The sequence below is a fragment of the Trachemys scripta genome, chromosome 1 (genome assembly GCF_013100865.1).
Source record: "Trachemys scripta elegans isolate TJP31775 chromosome 1, CAS_Tse_1.0, whole genome shotgun sequence".
Lineage (NCBI taxonomy): Eukaryota > Metazoa > Chordata > Testudines > Emydidae > Trachemys > Trachemys scripta.
In genome coordinates this window covers 164,341,572-164,359,577 of record NC_048298.1, presented here as the reverse complement: position 1 = coordinate 164,359,577, position 18,006 = coordinate 164,341,572, and the positions used below count along the sequence as shown (strand labels likewise).

Here is an 18,006-nt window from a genome sequence, read left to right as displayed (position 1 = left end):
TGTTTGATTTTTGTTATTAAATAAAAACAAAACCTAAAAAGAGACCCCAAACAAACCAAAACAGACCCCACACACACACACACACACCACCCAGCAGAGGGAGAAGGGCCAGCGATTCCAGAGAGACCACTTCGGGATCTGGATACTGCCCCGCTATTGTGCATGGAAGGTGCTGAGGAGCAATACAAAACCATTACTTAGATCCACTGGGATTCACATGACCACGTGTGGCCAAGAGCGTGGCCTCACATCTCACACAACAGGCAGCGTGGCACCTCCATTACAGTGTTGGGGCACGGACTCCATGCTGGCTCTGTGTGATTGAGTCACCAACGCCACTCTTGGCCACCTCATTTTCCCGTGGGAGAAGGGAATCTCTCTCATATCCAGATGCTGAGTAGGCCCAACCTGTGCGGCTTATTAGCACTCACAGGATCACAGCCCCCTTAGTGGGACAGCTGAAGGCCCGCAGATGTACTAATCTCCACCATCAGCCCCACTCTGCTTTAAATCTCAACACAGATGTCGTTTCATGGCTTCCGGGGTCTCATTGATGAGGGATTTCTTGAAAGCCTCCCCTCCACTTATCTGCCTTGCAGCTAGGAAACAGCTGCCCCCCCACAGCTCCCTTTAACACCATGAGGCAGGTTAACGGGAGAGCAGAGCACCTGCCCCACGGTTCTCTATGACCTCATTAGAGGCTGCGTGCCAAAAGCGGGCATTTGCTTCAATTAACTTTTATGGTCAGGCGTTGGAAATCCCTGAACAGGCCTCCTGCTTCCAAAGCTTCTGGGCCCCCTTTCTCCAGTTGCTGAGGAAATGGTGGCCACAGAGTAAAACGAGACACCCCCCCACTCAGCAGTCTGCACACACCCATGAAATGTGCCAGAGCAAAGCAAGGCTGGTGGAAAGGCAACCACGTGCAAGAGGCTCAGCAAAACCTATGGCATTGGCAAACATTTGAAGAAACCCAGAGAGCGCTGAGGGGGATGGGGGACTGCAATGGAAATTGAGACTCCTAGTTTTTGGAGCCGTGGCAGCAGGGTCCGACATACAGTTACAGAGGGGACCACTGCTGCTTCTCTCTCCTTCTGTGAGAGAGAGGCAAAGCTTTGCGTCCTGGCCAGTGCTGCTTTCCCATTCATTTCAACTGGACGGTTTGGAACACCATGACCTCTCTGGCTTTCAGCTTCAAGCTGCCCCCTACAGGGCATCCTGGGGTCTGTCCACACCGTCTCTATGCACACCTGGAACGTGCAGGAGAGCAACACAGCCTGATGCATGGCCCAGCCAAGGGGAAATCCAGCCCCCCAGGCATCTGGCTAACCCACAGAAAATGGTTTGAATTAGAGGGACTTTCTGAAAGGAGTTTTCCATAGGAAGGCTGTTGACACAACATGGTTAGTCGAGAGTTGTGTAGCTCCCCGCAGCACTGCTGGGGTAGCGGCTGCAATAGAACATTGGTTTAGGGACATGCCGTTGGAATGCAGATTGTAAAACAAACGCCGTTAGCGTGATCCCACCAGACTGGGAGAGGAAGCAAGGTTCATTTAAAGAACAAAACCAAACATAAGATCTCTATTTTCTCCTTTAATAAACTGATTCATATGACAGAGCCTGCAGGTCTGGGTGATAAAGATAGAGACTGCTTGCTGCAAGACTCGGTACGTTATTAACTCCTACTCAGGCTGCTTGTTAGCCTGCTTGAATGATTTCAGTACAGACAAGCAGCCTCAGCTACAGAGACCAGCCTCGGTCCTTGGTGACACACCCATCATACAGAGCTCCTCGCCAGGATGTTGCCTGCCTCCTATGTGCAACCATATAAAAGCAGCACGTGCTTTCAGGGATCTGGTGAAGTAAGGGTCTAATTCTGCCCTCTATTTCCACAAATGGCAGGAAGTAGAAAGTGGCTGATCATGACAAGCAGCAGCATCTCTCTCTCTATATATATATATATATAGGGGGAGGGGGTAAGCTCTGTGGGATATTCCCCAATTGCCCTCCCCCACAAACCTGAAAAAGCCCCTCCATTGAGACAAAGCATCATGGGAGATGACTGGCAAGGTGTGGGGGTCAAGCAAATGGCTGAAGCCCATGACATTGTTCCTGAACTAGGTCAGTGCTCACCACACCTGCTTTAGCTTACTTTAGTTCTTCCACCCCAGAATGAAACCCCCTTGGGCAGGGGTTAAGGAGCATTCCGGGAGTGCTTTATTGCAATGGCTCCCTGTGGATGACTCTGGCCTGCCTCTCCTACTTGAAGATCCCAGGTCAATCCCCCTACCAAGTCAGTGGAAGAGCAAACTGCCATTGCTATCCCAACAGAGCAACGGAAAAGAAACGCAGAAGTCAGACTCACTGAGTTTCCTTCAGTCAGGGTGGAAATAATACGCACAGGGGGACAATTTGGCTTTGAGTCTAGAAGTCAAATGATGTGTTAACTGACCTTTGCATTTGCAAAAGAAAAACACGATACACTTGCTTTACCCAGCCCCACAGGTGTGTGTATAGAGCTCTCTAAACAAAAAGAAACAACAGCTCCCAGCCTGGAGGAATTTGCAGTCTTTAAAAACAGGCCTCCTCTGAGGGAAAATGCTAAAACAAACATAGGGGAGGGCTAGCAAAGGCACAAAGCAGAAAGAAGGGAAAGGATCAGAGTCCTTTACAAAGCTGGTTAAAAGTTGCCAATTCTGTTAAAAAACATTTCAGTGAAGCCAGATCAGTGGATAGAGATTTAGCAATCCTATCTTCCAGATACCTGGACAAAAAAGGAGGGATGGGGAGAGCGGGAGAGAGAGAGAGAGAGAGAGAGAGAGAGAGGAAAATTAAAAACTCAAACAAGACCAGGATAATATATAGACCAGCTATGCACTAGCTCCCAGGGAATTGATTAGATATGAAATTAGAGCTGGGAAAAAAAAATGAGGGCACAAGTAGATACTTACTTGTACCTTGAATGATGCGTTACAAGTGTTACTCTAGCACCCTCTGGGGGCAGATGTTACCTCTCACCGTTTTCTCAGGGGAAGCCGGATCAATGTAAGAATTGGAATAGTGGAGGCTTTTTTTAATCTATAAATACCCGTGTAACACACACAATATGTTAAAAGAACATTAAGGTTTCATATTCTACCTTGAGTGCTTGACTTTGCTACAATAAAAGCTGCTGCTACAATCTTCATTTAGCCCCCTTGTGCACGTGCATTATAATACAGTCTTTAATCACATGAGCACATACTTTCCCCCCCTTCTCTAGGCCCCCTCCAATGTCTCTTCCTTATTCTCCTTCTTGGAAATGGCTGAACCATTTTGGTTGAAATTTTCCACAAAAAATTTGCCCAAGAGAAAGTTCAACCTGAACAGTTAAAGCAACTGAAAGCAGGGTCTGATAATGAGATGCATCAGGGCCACCTTAATATGTGGTGCTACCAGCTGTGCCTATAAATGTTAAACTTTCAAACAGAGGACAACTCATATAAAAGCCCTTTGGGACATTCATCCAAGCTGATACCTTAATTGGCCTGTACCTTATGAGAGAGCAGGGGCCTCACGTGTGTGGTGCCAAGGGTGGCCAGGCAAGGTGAGCCCATCCCACCATGACTGCACCGGGCGAGGTGGTGTTTGAGAGATAGGAAAAGCAGGGCTAAAGCTTTCAAAGGGTGAAAAAGAAGCCATTCAAGCCAAGGCACGAGGATCTGTGTTCGGTCACTGTTTTAAGGGAATGGATTGATTTTTTAAAGTTGAGCCATTGATTTCCACCCCCTTGCCTGTTATAGGCTCCCGGTTACATTAGAGAAGCCCTTGGCCAGGTGAGTATCTGTGATTGAAAGCACCTGCCTATTCAGAGTACTGCCATTCTTCCTTGCCAACAGCTGACAGAGGTTTGCTGGGGTGGCCCCCCACTCCTCAAACATCTAGCACAGCCCGTTCCTCCCAGCTTTTAAAAACCATGGGCAAATCCAACTTTTCCCAAGAAGTGTTTTCAGCTTAAGTTCAGGTGACTCCCTATGTAGGACTCGCCCCTTTAAAAATTACACTTCTAACCCTCTTGCCTTATGTATGCAGTGTGTCAAATGACCTTGCTCCGTGGCTGCATAGTACATGGATTGATTATGCTGGGCACTGTAGCTGCTATAGCAGCGAACCCTTAATCCTGACCTGCAGCACCTTTCTCCTTCCAGTCCTGGTCCTTCCCACAGCTCCCCCAGTGCACCGCCACCCTGTTCAGATGCCCTCCTTGCTGTTCTGCACCCAGGCAGAGTGAAGAATGCGGATGCCTTGAAGTTGGAGTCTCCAGCGTGAAGAGGGAACACTTGCCGTGGCAGCTCGGAGAGGAGCGAGGGACGTGCTCCACCCCCACTTGGTTTCTTGGACAGCAGCAAACCCCATCAAATGTGTTTTTGTTAGTCAAGACAGTCCGGGAAGTAGGTCCCATCTCCTGCATCTTAGGGCTTGGTGCAGTTTGGGCTGAAAGGGGCAGTGAAGGCTTTTCGGTTGACAGCATTATCCCTTTTAGCAGCTCTTAGAGGTGTTTAATAATTGGCTGCAGCAGTGGCTGTTTAATTCTCTCTACCATTTCAAATGTAACCATTTAATTTAAAAAACCCTCGGCCGCTGGAAATCCTGTAATCGAATCCAAGCCTCTGTCAATCTAATTAGTTTTGAAATACTGTATCTCCAGCACTTGGAGACCTAAATAAGCAGCTTAACATTAAAACCCAGCTTCTTTCCCAAACACTTACTGCTTATTTTTTTTAAATTCCCAAACAGAAGTTCTCATTAAACAATAGTCAGCTGAAATGTTTATTCCATTCCGCTCTTGGGTCCCCCCCAACTCCCGGCATTTGCCTTAAGAGCATGTGTCAGGAAGCTGGAAGGCAGGTGAGGAGCTACGTGCATCGCCTCTGCCATTCTGTCCATCAGCCATTTTGAACCATGCTTCACTATTGCTAAAAAGAGGCTCAGGTGTCTTCAAATCCCAGTGCAGACAAGGTTTAACCAGGTTATGTAACAGTTTATAATGCCCTGCTGTAGCCTAGCTCGGTCGGACTAGCAACCAATAAGACCGAGGCTATCAGCTGCTTTTGTCAACTGTTTGGTAACATGATTAGGCCCTGTCTATGCTGGAATAGGGGTAACATCGCTATTTAAAAGAAAATCGGCTGCATCGTCCTGGGTGAGGCTGCTCTTCCTGTGGGGCATGACCTGGAACTGAATTGTGAAGGGCCATCTGCAGGATTGCAACCTATTGGTTGAGACGGCAGAACAGTCCCCATGCTCCATGGGGTCCAGCAGCAGTCCAGGCAGGGAAGAGAAGCAGGAGCTTTCTTTCTGCCCTCCCTGCTGCTGCTTTTGCTCTTGCTCCTCCCTTCTCTGCCCATCCAATGCAGCAGAAGTTTGCTTCAAAGGGCCATGGGGTTGAATTCATGGTTCCCTGGAGCAGAGAAGTCCCAGAGCTGAAGGATGTGCAGGCAGGAAGGGGAGAGGAAAGGGAGAAGGCCCCCACACCACTAGACCATGCTCCACAAGTCCCTCAACCCACAGTATGTCCAAAAATAACTGTGATCTAAATCCCGTAGTCCTTCAGGACACGTAGAGTAATGGGGCAGGTCCCCCTGCACCCCAGACCTCAGCCATTTCATCAGTGGCAGATAAAAAGGTTGAGAGACTTGGTTAGTGGGACTGGGCGCAGGGGTAGGAGACATGGGCTCTATTTTTGCCTCAGCCACATACAGTGTGACCTTAGGCATGTCACTTAATCTACCCATGCCTCTGTTTCCCCATTTGTAAAACTGGCATAATGATACTTAACCTCCTTTCTGAAACAGTTTCTGATCCAGAGGTCAATAACATAGGTGCCTGATGGTGCCATTATTCATCATGGGTCTAATCTGATTTGAACGGTGATTGACCTGATGCAAACTATTCCCTAAATAACTTCCTCAAGGAATAACAGCAAAACTGTGAACGCATGATTCATTGACTAACATCGGAGTAGCTCTATTTATTCCCACTATCACAGCTTGCAGTCTAGGTCCAAGGAGGTGACAGCACCCCCCCACCCCTCCCACACACACTCCCCAGACGACTTTAATTTTAAAGTTTAAAAACCGTGAGTTTTTAAGCGTGGGAATCAATAGCCTCCTTGCTGCACAAACCTAACTCTCGCACATGCCTCTCTGCTTTCAAAGCTACCCAGGGTGGTTCATCACTACACCTCCCTTAACTGAACCCTTCCTCTTATCCGAAACCAGGTCACAGCCCAGGGGGGCATTAGACAAGTGAGGCTCAGATAATAGTGGCTGCACTCAGAGCTCCCTAGGCAGCTGCTTCCTGCGGGAGGAATGGCAGTTTCATTTCCTTTGCTTGGTTCTCCCCCCCAAGTCAGGGCCAGCTGGCTTCCCTAAGGCTGGCTGGCTCAGTGGCATTTGCTGCACAAGCCTTTATCCACTGAAATCTGACTTGACTCCATTCAAACGGCAGGCAAGAGCTTAAGCGACTATAGGCCAGCCACTCCATTGAAGTTAATGGGGAATTTGGGCCACGCAAGGACTGGAGGAATCAGATATTTGTGCTCCAGCATGAGCTTTCAGCACATGAATACATGCACGTGGGACTGTAGCTGATCTGGCTGGCCTTAGGGCAGTCAGCCAGTCAGCTCGCTCTCTGTAATTAGGGGAACTAACCGGCAGGCTTTGAAGTCTGCGATCAGGGCTGAGAAAACCTGACAGCAGACTTCAAAGTCTGCTGCGCCAGCTCGCCTGATTATCTGAAGGCTGCTGGTGTCCCCCAAGACACTGAGATAATCGTGGTAGCGCTGCACTTTCCCCCTCTCCACATTGCTAGGACTTGAACTCAGGATTACTTTTCCTCTGCTCCTCTAGCTGTGTGTGAGCCGATTCCTCCCCGAGGAAACATGTGGGTTCTGCTGAAACACTTCTGTGAAGGCCCAAAGGAGCTGGAACTCTTGCAGTGAACTCACCCATGATTTTTGCTGCAGGTGCTGAAAGCCAGACAGGCCGATTGCAATCGGAGCGTGGAGCACTGGGCCTTATTGTGCTGTGACTGACTGATCTGACGCCAGCTACTGGGATAAATGTTGACTCAAACCACAAATTTTCAAACCTGGCTGCCTAAAATTGGGGTCCTGCTCTCTACTGCCAGCCTAGTCACCCGAACGCCCGAGCTTTGTCGTCGAGAGAGCTGGGCTGGTCACCACTGAAGGTGGCTTGTGAGCAGGCTCTGGCTGAGCAGCTCTGACACAGGGGGAGGAGCAGTTGCACTGCAGGGCTAAGCAACCAGGCTGCAGGGAGACAGTTGCTGGGCAATTGCATGTATACAGCACCCTGACTCCAGGGAGGGATTGGGGTGCTGTACAGACACGCTGACATGGACTGTAATGAAAATACCCTGCTAGGAACCAAGGGTTCAGCACTGGACTATCAGGGGATCGCACGTCCACACCGAGAGGTACTGGCAGAGCTCACAGCTCCTGAATCCCTGGCTGTGTCTGACTCTACCCAGTCCTAAAGGGCCTCATTCCCGGGGGGAGGGATAGCTTAGTGGGTTGAGCATTGGCCTGCTAAACCCAGGGTTGTGAGTTCAATCCTTGAGGGGGCCATGGGGTAAAAATCTGTCTGGGGATTGGTCCTGCTTTGAGCAGGGGGGTTGGACTAGATGACCTCCTGAGGTCCCTTCCAACCCTGATATTCTATGATTCTCATCACTGTAACAGGTACAATATACCCAAGAGCAATGTCTTTGTGCATGGCCAGTGACACTCCACTCTAAACAGAAACCGATTCTCTCCCCCTCCCCTTGAAACCGTGTGTGTCAGACAGGCAGCATTCGCAGAAGCTGCTCAGATTTCACAAGGTCCATTACCGGAGCCAAAGTGGGTCCAGCTGAAAGCCTGGAGCTGCAAACTCTGGCTTACTGCAGGCTCCTAAAGCCTCCAACCTGCTTCATGGTGATTTATAGCTTCTCTGAAATGAATATAATCTGTGAGCTCAGGATCATGCATGGCTCAGCAGAGCTAGGGAAGGAGGCTGAACCTTTCACTTCCAGTTTAAATACAGCACTGTTTGGCAGTATCTGAAGAGATACCAAGTGATGGCTATTCCAGGGCCAGGGTGCAGTGAGCTAGTGGTCTCTGCTCACTTGCTAGCAGACAGCTATTCATATCAATACAATTGCTGCCTTCCCACCCCTTTGTCGTCAGTCTCAGCAAAACACCCACAGACTGAACAGGTTACGTAGGCTGACCGGCTCTCCCCTGCAGAGGTGGTCCCTGGAGGTCAGATTGCAGGACAGTGTAGGTAACACCTGTACTGCTGCTGCCAATGCTCTGCCATTTGTATGGAGAGAGGCTGCTCCAGCACCTTTCACCGTTACTACATTTACATGAACAGAAACCCTGATTATGCCAAGTCAAACTTTGTTTCTTAAAAGCAGGTGAGGCTAAGAAATGGGAACTTCTTAGACATGCCATTTTTGTGACAGATACATTTGTGCAGGTGCTGGATAAACCATTTCTACCTTACTTCTCCTGTCACACAGCGTGTCTGTCCCACCTTTGTCAGTCCCAGGGGTGCAAATGGTTCTAGAATGAGGAGTGATTTGAAAAGTACCTAGATAAATGATCCATCAGGACCAGCCCTACAACATGGCGAGACCAATCTGATATTGACATAGCACCTTTCATCCAAATGACCCTAAGCCCTATGCCTATTGTACATACCCAAGGGAAACGCCTTCCACTAAGGAAATGCAGCTACCATTCGAGTGGGAAGTGGTGACAGTTTAACAGCACATGGCAGCACTACTCAACAGGACAGGGAGTGAATGCCATGGTCAGTGGAAGCAGCAGTGGTATTACAGAGGTAACCACATCCCCTTTCACATTGAAATTTGGCGAGAAAACCAGTTTAACAACAGACATCACACAACACCACACAGATCCTGAGCATGTGTGTGTTATGTCCTGTGCAGTATGGCACTAGTGACAGCACAGTACTTCCGACGTCCATTCTGGGGCACTGGCTTATTGGTTATTTAAGAGTCCCAATCTGAGCCTTAGTTCTTATCTGTTAAATGGGGCCAGTAATACTTCCTTTCCCCTACTCTTTGGCTGTTTAGACTTAGGCTCTTCAGGAAAGGAACCATCTTAGTAGAGGTATTAGATACAGTGTCTAGCACAACAAGGCCACAGTTTCAGTTGGGGCATGTAATACCAGTCAATCAGAGCACTGCCTGTTGAGTAACCAGCCATAGCAGTAATTAGCCCAGAGGCTATTTCTTTAGCGGATGAAGTTGGCCCCTTCTGCTTTGGCTCTGAGCTACATGTTGATTTGGAGCCGTTTCCTATCATTGGTGCTTAGTTTTACAACATGTTCTCTTTGGTCCTTGAGAACAGAAGGCCATAAAATGTTATTAGGGTGAGTGGCGGGATCCAGCCCGGCAAGGGGCAGGGTGGGACAACTGTACCCCCGTTTGGTTTCAGATCTGTGCCAAATTCTGGGGCTCGGCTCTAGCCACATTTGTAAACACTTCCGAGTGCTGTACAGAGCCTTGCCCAAGCCTCGTTTACACTAGCCTTTTGGGGAGCTCTCCCACCATTGCACTGCACTGAGCCCAGCTCTAGCAAGAGTAGCACCAACGGCATCTAAAGCTGCCCAGAGCAGAGTTAGATGATACCCAGTGGTTAAAGACCCCCAGGCCTTGCCTATCGTAGTGCTCCTGCTGTTACTAGCACTGGCAGCTATTTGAGGACAGGTAATGTTGCACTCACGGGCAGATGGACATACTAGATGTGCTTTGGAGGGAGGGAGGGAGGGAGGGAGGAAGGAAGGGGGGGGGGGAGAAAATTAGTAAGCGGGAGAACTGTAGACACAGGGCAGGAAGGTTAAGAGAAGCTAGGGGAAAAGAGATGGGGATGGAGCCCAGGATACAGGCGGGAGAGATGGCGGGGAAGGGAAAGTAGGACGTGAAAGGTAAGGTAAGGGAATTAGGTGTCCAAATTCCATTGAATTCCAATGGGATTTGGACATCTAACACCCATAACCCATAATCAACTGACTATACCCTAATCCAGTCCTCCATGCATGACAAAGCTACAACACTGCCTTCTCCCAGCTATAGGGTTGCCAAAAGCACAACCCAAGCACTACAATGTTCTGTGTATTTACCTTATAAGCCATGGCTTGAGTATCAATTTCATCTTCAGATTAAAAGGTGCCGCTCAACTCCAGTGTCACTGACGGCTCTTGCCAGAGTACTAGTTGTACTATGGCAGGTTACCCGAGACACTGTGGGCTCAACCCCACAGCTCACAGGAAGGAAGTAAACACTCTTTAAGTCAATGGGAGCCGCCTCTACAAAATAATTGCAAGGTCAGGCCTCAATGCACGATGAACCAAAGCTAGAAATAGAGGTGAAATCACTGAATCCATCTCTCCCATTCCCTTGCTTCAGCTAGATCAGGACCTATTCCATACTGTGCATCATTCATCAGTGCGATAAATTATGCTTACAGCTGGTCTAGGGTATGGAATTTCACCTTGTCTGAACACAGCTGCCAACAATGGAGTGAGAGAACAACGCCGAGCATGTGTGAATGGTCAGCATAGACCAAGACAAACAGTGTCTAGCATCATGTCAGCTACCCGCGATTGAACCTTGTGGTGTAGCGAAAGCAGCTTCCTGCTCTGCTACGATGATAGTGATTTGGGTGTTTTAAGTCTGAGGTTGCAGAAGCAGCTCTGCATTCAGGTGTTGTCAAGAAAATGTCTTTGAGGTTGCTTGTGTCACACTAGGCAGCTTAATGCCTATACAGAAACTACCTGGAGGGTCTCTTCAGTTAGTAGATATTTTGGTCTTCACTAAGTCTGTTCAGCATCCTGACAACCAACACCTTTCACAACCATGTTCAGACAGTACAATGGTGTAGTGGAGAACTGGTTTTAAAGAGCAGGAGAATGGATAACAATACTAGCACTTCTCTCCTGGTTCTACAAGTGGCAGCAGTCTCATGAAGTAATGCTGGTGCAAGACAACCGTGCCGCGGAAAACACAAGCCTAGCAGGCACGCTGCCAGCACAGCAGCGGCACAGGACACAAGTTGCTGGGCCACCATCCTAGTCCCAGGGATCTTACTTATTTGTGTTATGGTAGCACCTAAGGACCCCAATCAGGCATAGCGGCCTCATTGCACTCAGACACTACCAACACTTATTTGAAAAGATTCCATTCTCCAAAGATCTCATAACTTGGAATCTGGGAAATCATGAAAACTCCATACTGATTGTCCTGATCTTTTCTTTCAGTCATGGCTGCCAGACCTGAGCTGGGGAGGGAAAGAAACCAAGGCATACACTGCGGTGGAAGTTGCCATACAAGCCACCATTCAGCAGTGCTACATGCCACCGTGAGGTGGCTTTGGTATTGCTGTCAAGCAGGATAGCATGAGTGACCTGAAAGACTGACCTTGCCAAAGAACGAGTTCAGGCGTTCCCAGCGGCTTCTGCACCAGCGGACTTAAATACCTACAGAAGGACAAATTACCACCCTTACTGTAGCAGAGCAGGGAGGTGCATTCTTTACACTGCTGTAGGAGTTGGTGATGTTACCAGCGGTGACAAGAGAAAAAAAATCCCAGACTGGGGGCACATCTTCACTGGCAGTGCTTTAACGTGGCTTGTGTAATCGCAGCACAGTGTTGGGAGAGAGCCTCTCCCAGCGCTGTAAAAAAACCCCACCTCCACGAGGGGCGCGGCTCCCAGCGCTGGTGCATTGTCTACATTGGCACGTTACAGCGTTGAAAATTGCAGCGCTCAGGGGAGTGTTTTTTCACATCCCTGAGCGAGAAAGTTGCAGCACTGTAAAGTGCCAGTGTAGACAAGCCCTCAGACACCAGCAGATAGAGTAGGAGAAACAAACAGATTTTCAGCTCCAGTACCACTGACTTTCCTGATTGCTGTTTGGAAGAGTCAGGAGAGCCAGTCAGTAGGCCTGAGGCGCTGGTTTTAGAGGATACCATAGGCACTAACTCATGGCCCTTGTGCAACCAACAGTCTGGTTCAGGGTGGACAGGAGGAGAAAGTTGCTGCTCGCAAGAGCGGCTGTTTTATAGTGGGCAGAGCATGGAACCAAAGTTGAGACCTAGCTCGGACGATAATACACCATATAACCTTAGGCCAGTCATTTAAACTGTCCATAAAACAGGGTGAATGCCTACTAAATTGGGGATAGGGGAGAGAGAGAGGAGAAAAGAGGGCTGCGAGGCTCAAATCTGATGTCTGTTTGAGGGGAGCTGTGAGTGCAAAGTAGATGGGAAGAGCTGCCTGCAGTGTGAACATTCTGACCACAGAACGGTTACCAAAAGACTCGCTCTTTATTTTGAACATAAAAAGAAACAATACAGAGCATCATTAGAACCATTCAATTCCGGCATTCCAGAATTGTGCCAAACACCTTATTCCGTACCTTCCACCAACTCCTGTCTATTTCATTAAGTGATTTTCAAGCAATGCCTGGTTCAGAGTCCAAGTAGAGAGGAATTTCCCAGCTGTAACTGAGTAGGAAACATGTGGCAAAGAGAACAGAGTAAGATCGACAGGAGCCCTTAGCATACTTGGTTATCGGTTTCAATCCCAGGAGTTTGCAGCTTAGATGGTACTGAACCCTTGCATTGCACCTCATGCGGCTTAATCCTTAATCTCCTCTGATACCAACCACTCCTAACACACACAAGTGGTCACAGAGAGTGTAAAAAAAAAAAAAAAAATCATGGGAAAGAGAGTGACTTAGACACACAGTTTTTCTAGTTAGAGTCGAGATTCCCATTGTATAAAAAGAGAGGATAATACAAAATTGGCACACTTGGAAGACCTGCTGGGGAACTACTGCCCCAAGGATTTCAGCCTTCAAAAATACAGCAACGGCAGGGAGTAAGGGGGATGGAGCACCACCTCCCAAAGGGCTAGCAGCTGTGTGATCTAGTGGCCAACTCTTTTCACTTGGAACAGGAAGGAGATGTGTTATGCTCTGATGGAAGAAGAGGTTACTCACCCTGTGCAGTAACTGTGGTTCTTCGAGATTTGTGCCCTTATGGGTGCTCCACCTAGGTTCGCGTGTGCCCCAGAGGCCCTTAGAGATTTTCAGAAGCAGTGTCCGTTCAGCCCTTGCATGCACCGTGGTTATCCTTGTGCCCTGCGCCGACACTGTAGCAGGCTACATGGGTGAACTGCCCCCTCAGTACCTTCTGCACCACTGAGTCTCAGAGGAAACAAACAGAGGGGGAGGAGGCTGGGTAGTGGAGTGTCCACAGGGACACACATCTTGAAGACCCACACAGTTACTACACAGGGTGAGTAACCTCTTTTTCTTTGAGTAGTGTCTGTATGGGCACTCCACTCTTGGTGACTCCCGAGCAGTATCCCCCCGGGAGGAGGGAGTTTAGGATTGGAGACCATTATAGAAGAGAGAACTGCATTGCCAACAGTCACATCTGTGCCTAGAAAAGCTATGTATCAAAGACCATGTGACAGCTCTGCAGATTTCTGGAAAAGGAACATTGTTAAGGAGAGCCACAGATGTAGATTGTGATCTAGCTGAGCGCACCAAAACGCTGATGGTGGTGGAACGTCAAAAGCCTGGTAGCAAGCTATAAAACACCCGGAAATTCATTTAGAACGGGTCTCTGGGTAGAAATGGTAGAACTCAGTTTCAGTTGCAGACAGGTCAAAAACGGTCTATTGGATTTACAAAATGGCTTAGTTCTGTCCAGATGAAATGATAATGCCCTCCTGACATCTAGAGCATGGAGAGCAGTCCCGAGGTTGGAAGTATGTGGCTTCGGAAAGAAAACTGGTAGGTATATGCTCTGATTCAGGTGAAATTCATGTTACTTTATGAGAAACCTGAGACGTGGCTGTAAGGGCACCTTATCCTTGTGGAATGTTGTGAAAGGAGAGTCAGCTATTAAGGCCCTGATCTCTCTGACTCTGCAAACCGAGGTAATAGTAGCTACTAGGAAGGCTGTTTTCCTCAATAAAGTCAATAAGGAGCAGGTCGCCATTGGTTCAAAAGGGAGTTTTGTGAGGGTTTTGGGAACTAGGTTCGGGTCTTACACAAGACCTGTGGGAAGGTCTTTGCCTGTGGGAAGAGGGTCCCCCCAGGCCTTTCATGAATCTTGTGGGTGTGGGGTGAGCAAACAGAAAAGTCTTTGATCTAAGACTGGACTTCACCCTCTATAATATTTTTTTTTTTTAATTTTAAACCAATATTAATCTAACTACTACTAACAAACTAAACTAGCTAACTAGAGAGAAACTCCGTAACTGCCGAGGTAGGCAAGAGGCGGACATGCTAACTCCATTGTGCTAACACAACTGAGAAGTAATTGAGGGGGCAGTTTGCCTGCAAAGCCTGATACAGCCTCAGTGTGGGGCATAGGGATACCAATGACGCAAGTGCGGGTTAAAGAGACATTGCTAATGAAAGTCTCTGATCAAGGGCATGTGGGGCGCACACACACCCAGAGTGGAGCACTCAGAGGGACACTAATCGAAAAATAAGGTTGACGTTAGCTAAGGACATGGGGACCCTTCACTAATGGACAAGGAGCCCCCCCAGCCAAAATAACCCCGAGTTTCTTTCTGCAGGGAGAAAATGTCAGCATGAAGGGTGCGCTTAGGAGGAGCTGCCGTTCCCTGCTTGTTCGTTCCATATTACTGCATTACAAGCCTGATTCCGTTTCTCCCAAATGTAACTGACAGCAACAGAGATGAGAGTTAAACCTGCAAGGAGAGTGAGTGACTTCTGCTTTGGATAACTAATCCCCCCTTCTCCCCATGCTAGGAACATTTTAAAAAGAACAGCAATGATGTGAGGAAAGCAAATATTAAAGCAGGAAAGGTAAGAGTTGTTTAGTTGTGTGTGGGAAAGAGGACATCAGTGCAAACTCAGTGCCCCACAAGACCAGCAAGGGAGTACCTCAGTGGGAAGGCCGCGTAGGAGAGGACAACAAACATTCTGTGCTGGTTCGAGGAGGACAGCCTGCTCTAGCAAATCACCTCCAAAAGAGGAAAGCACAGGAGACTATAGATGCAAGTTCTTACACTAACCTGGGGAACTCATTTACGCCATGATGGCTGTGTGTCCCTCCCCCACCAGCTTCTTGCTATGGCTGCATTGAAATATGAGGCTCAGCTGCAGGAAAAGCCAGCAATAGGGAAAGGCTGCTGAGAAGATTCAGGTCAAGATTTTCCAGCGGTGACTAGTGATTTTGGGTGCCTCCATTTCTGGATGACCACATGAGACACCTTAAAGGGGCTAAATTACAAAAGATTGTGCTGAGCACTCATTCGGAAAAGTCAGGCTGCTTTTGAAATGCACGCATCCAAAATAGACACGTGAAAAATCTTAGCCTAAGTCCCTTTTAGGGAAAAAGTCTTGTGCTAGTACTGGAAAAAATCAGGACAAAAGTCACTGAACATGAGCATCTCAAATAAATGGAGTTTGCAGTGGTTACAATACAACGGAGTTAAAAACTTCACTAGCTCAGCTGTGAAATGAAGTCATGTTAATAACAAGGAGGTTAGAGCCTGCAGGACCCCTGGAGGGTACGTGCGAATGGACTACTAGTCATAGAGAAGACCTAGAATATAAAGAAAGCCTAGATGGTTAACAATACAGCGGGGCCTCTAGCTTTTGCAGATGGTCTCATCAATCATTAGTTCCTTATTCCTAAAGCATAATGGAGAAGGATGGAGCATTGACGGTAACTCAGTTTCCCATCTTTGTTGATTTTAGCCAAACCCTGGATGAGATATCAGTGTACTTCTTTTGTACACAACATCTGACTTTTATTGCTTAAAAACACCAGCTGTGCTAGAAGACAGAGCTGCCTGGATAACTGAGAGCAGCTCCTTAGGAGCTATGCCAGGGGAGTGTGAAAGGCCAGAGCTGGGTTTTCATACTATAGCACCTATGAATATCCCTCAAACCCCCTGGAGAGATCTGCCCATGTAGTGCCCAGCAATGGAGAGGACCCATTGAAAAGACAGGGATCACTGCAGGTATAAAGAGACGGAGACCTGTTTAACACCTGCCCCCCGCCCCTTAGATGGCCTGATTTTGCACCCACACAGTCACAATGTGGCTGCTGTCAAACATGGACATTGCTAATGGACACTCTAATCTGCTGCCAAATTAGAGATTGCAGAGATTTGTGTTCGGTGACTGCAAGGAAACAAAATGGAAATGAACCTACTCTGAGTATAGGTAACAGCTGGTTCCCACATCATTTCCAGCCAATGGCCAGTTGACCATATACCTGAAAAGATCTGGTAGTCTCCATCCTCTTCCTAAAAGGACAGGTGTTCTTCTGATGAACACACCACCACCGCCATGACCGGTAAGTGGTGCCTCGCTGACGGTCTCAGCAGAGAGGCCAGGGAGACTGAACTCTGCACTCAGGGAGAGCAGTGCTCCCTGTGGGTCAGGGTAGAGGCACAGTGGGAGGGGCTGTGGTGGGAAGGAAGGCCTGCACTATGAAGTACTTGGTCTGAGCATTCAGCCTTTAGGGTTGCCAAGCTAGCACTTGTCACCAGAACAAAGACCAACTTTTAAAAAAATATTTAAGAAAATGGTTTAAAAAAATTGTCTCAAACAGACATGTCCATACACGCTGTATTCTGGCGTGAACTGCAAACCCCTGAAAATAGGGGAAGAGAGGGCACCCTGACAAGCATAAACCCACCCTTGACCATTGCATCTTCACCAAACAAATACCAAACTAGAGCACCCCGTACGGCTGTTTCCTTCCCAGCACTGGAGACAGGAACGAAACCCTGGGCGGGGGAGGGGAGGAGCGGGGGGGGGGTGGGAAGGGAGGGAGAAGAGAGAACAGGTCAGCTAATTTGATAAAAGGCAAAATATTTCTCCCAAGACCCGCCCACCACAATAACCCCCCCCCCCAACAATGTTAACACACAAAGAGTTCCTAAAAAACAAGACAAAAGGATTTAACAGTGAATCTTGTCTGAAGGCTGCTGAACAGTTTGCGTGTCAGAAGAAAATATCCCCACAGTAAGTGTCCCTGGAAGAAGAGCTCTGTGCTGGTACACATGGCCTGTGCTCTCAGTACTTAGCATGTGGAGAGGAGAAGCTCTAGGTCCTGGCTTAGATCAGAGAGAAAGATACTGTCCATTGGGCATTTGTGTGTCACACACCTCAGTCTGAGGCCAACTGCCCAAATCTCTCCCAAAACGTGCAGAGTCTCATTCTCACACTCAGTCCATCTCCATAGACATTAGCCGGCGTCGCTCCCGTCTGGTTTCTTGTACTTCCTTCTTGCAACACCAGCGGGAACTGCAGTAGCCAATGAGGCAGGATAAGAGTCCGATGATGGTGGCAAGACCAATGCCTATCAACAGTGGATATTTCAAAGCGTTCAGCACTAGGAAGGGTGGAAGAAAAAAAAAAAAGGCAAAAGAAAAGTTAATACAGTGTAAGGAGAAATGCCAAACACATGTGCTCTAAGAAAGGGAAAATACACATCAGCCAGGGACAGATGAAACCGTTTGGAAAGAAATTCTAGTTCCCACTTCACATTTTGAAGGTTCTGAAAAAATTCAGCTCTCACCCCCCCCCAGCCCCCGCCCCCGTTTTGCTTCCATAATTCTCAAGCCCATATAGAAACAAGGAGGACCGGATGCAAAATCTCATAAGAGAATGTCTCATTGTGAGATTCCCAGCTCCAATCTGACAGACTCCAAAGGTTAAGCTAGTCCTGAGGAACATCCGTATTTTGGGTGCTTAACCAAACCAGATTCATCCACCAACAATTTAAACAAAGCTGGATGGAAACCCATTCCTTTTACAACACAGCTTCCAAGTGACACGTCAAGGGTTCTGACTTTTTGAAGGACTGTATAAGTAGATTTAGAGCTCGTTCAGAAGCAAATTCATTCTAGCCACCTAGCAGTTTCCAGTCAAGTC

General features: G+C 48.1%; 1 protein-coding gene across 2 annotated transcripts in view; it reads right to left on the bottom strand.

Moving 5' to 3' along the window:
* Positions 1–12,375: 12,375 nt before the first annotated feature.
* The window catches only part of PTGFRN (prostaglandin F2 receptor inhibitor), a 144,520-nt gene continuing 138,889 nt past the window's right edge, over positions 12,376–18,006 (bottom strand). For both annotated transcript variants that reach the window (XM_034791902.1, XM_034791892.1), the window contains one exon: positions 12,376–17,464. In XM_034791902.1, coding sequence (XP_034647793.1) covers positions 17,298–17,464 — 167 coding nt within the window. In that variant the 3' untranslated portion in view covers positions 12,376–17,297. The remainder of the gene's footprint in view (positions 17,465–18,006) is intronic.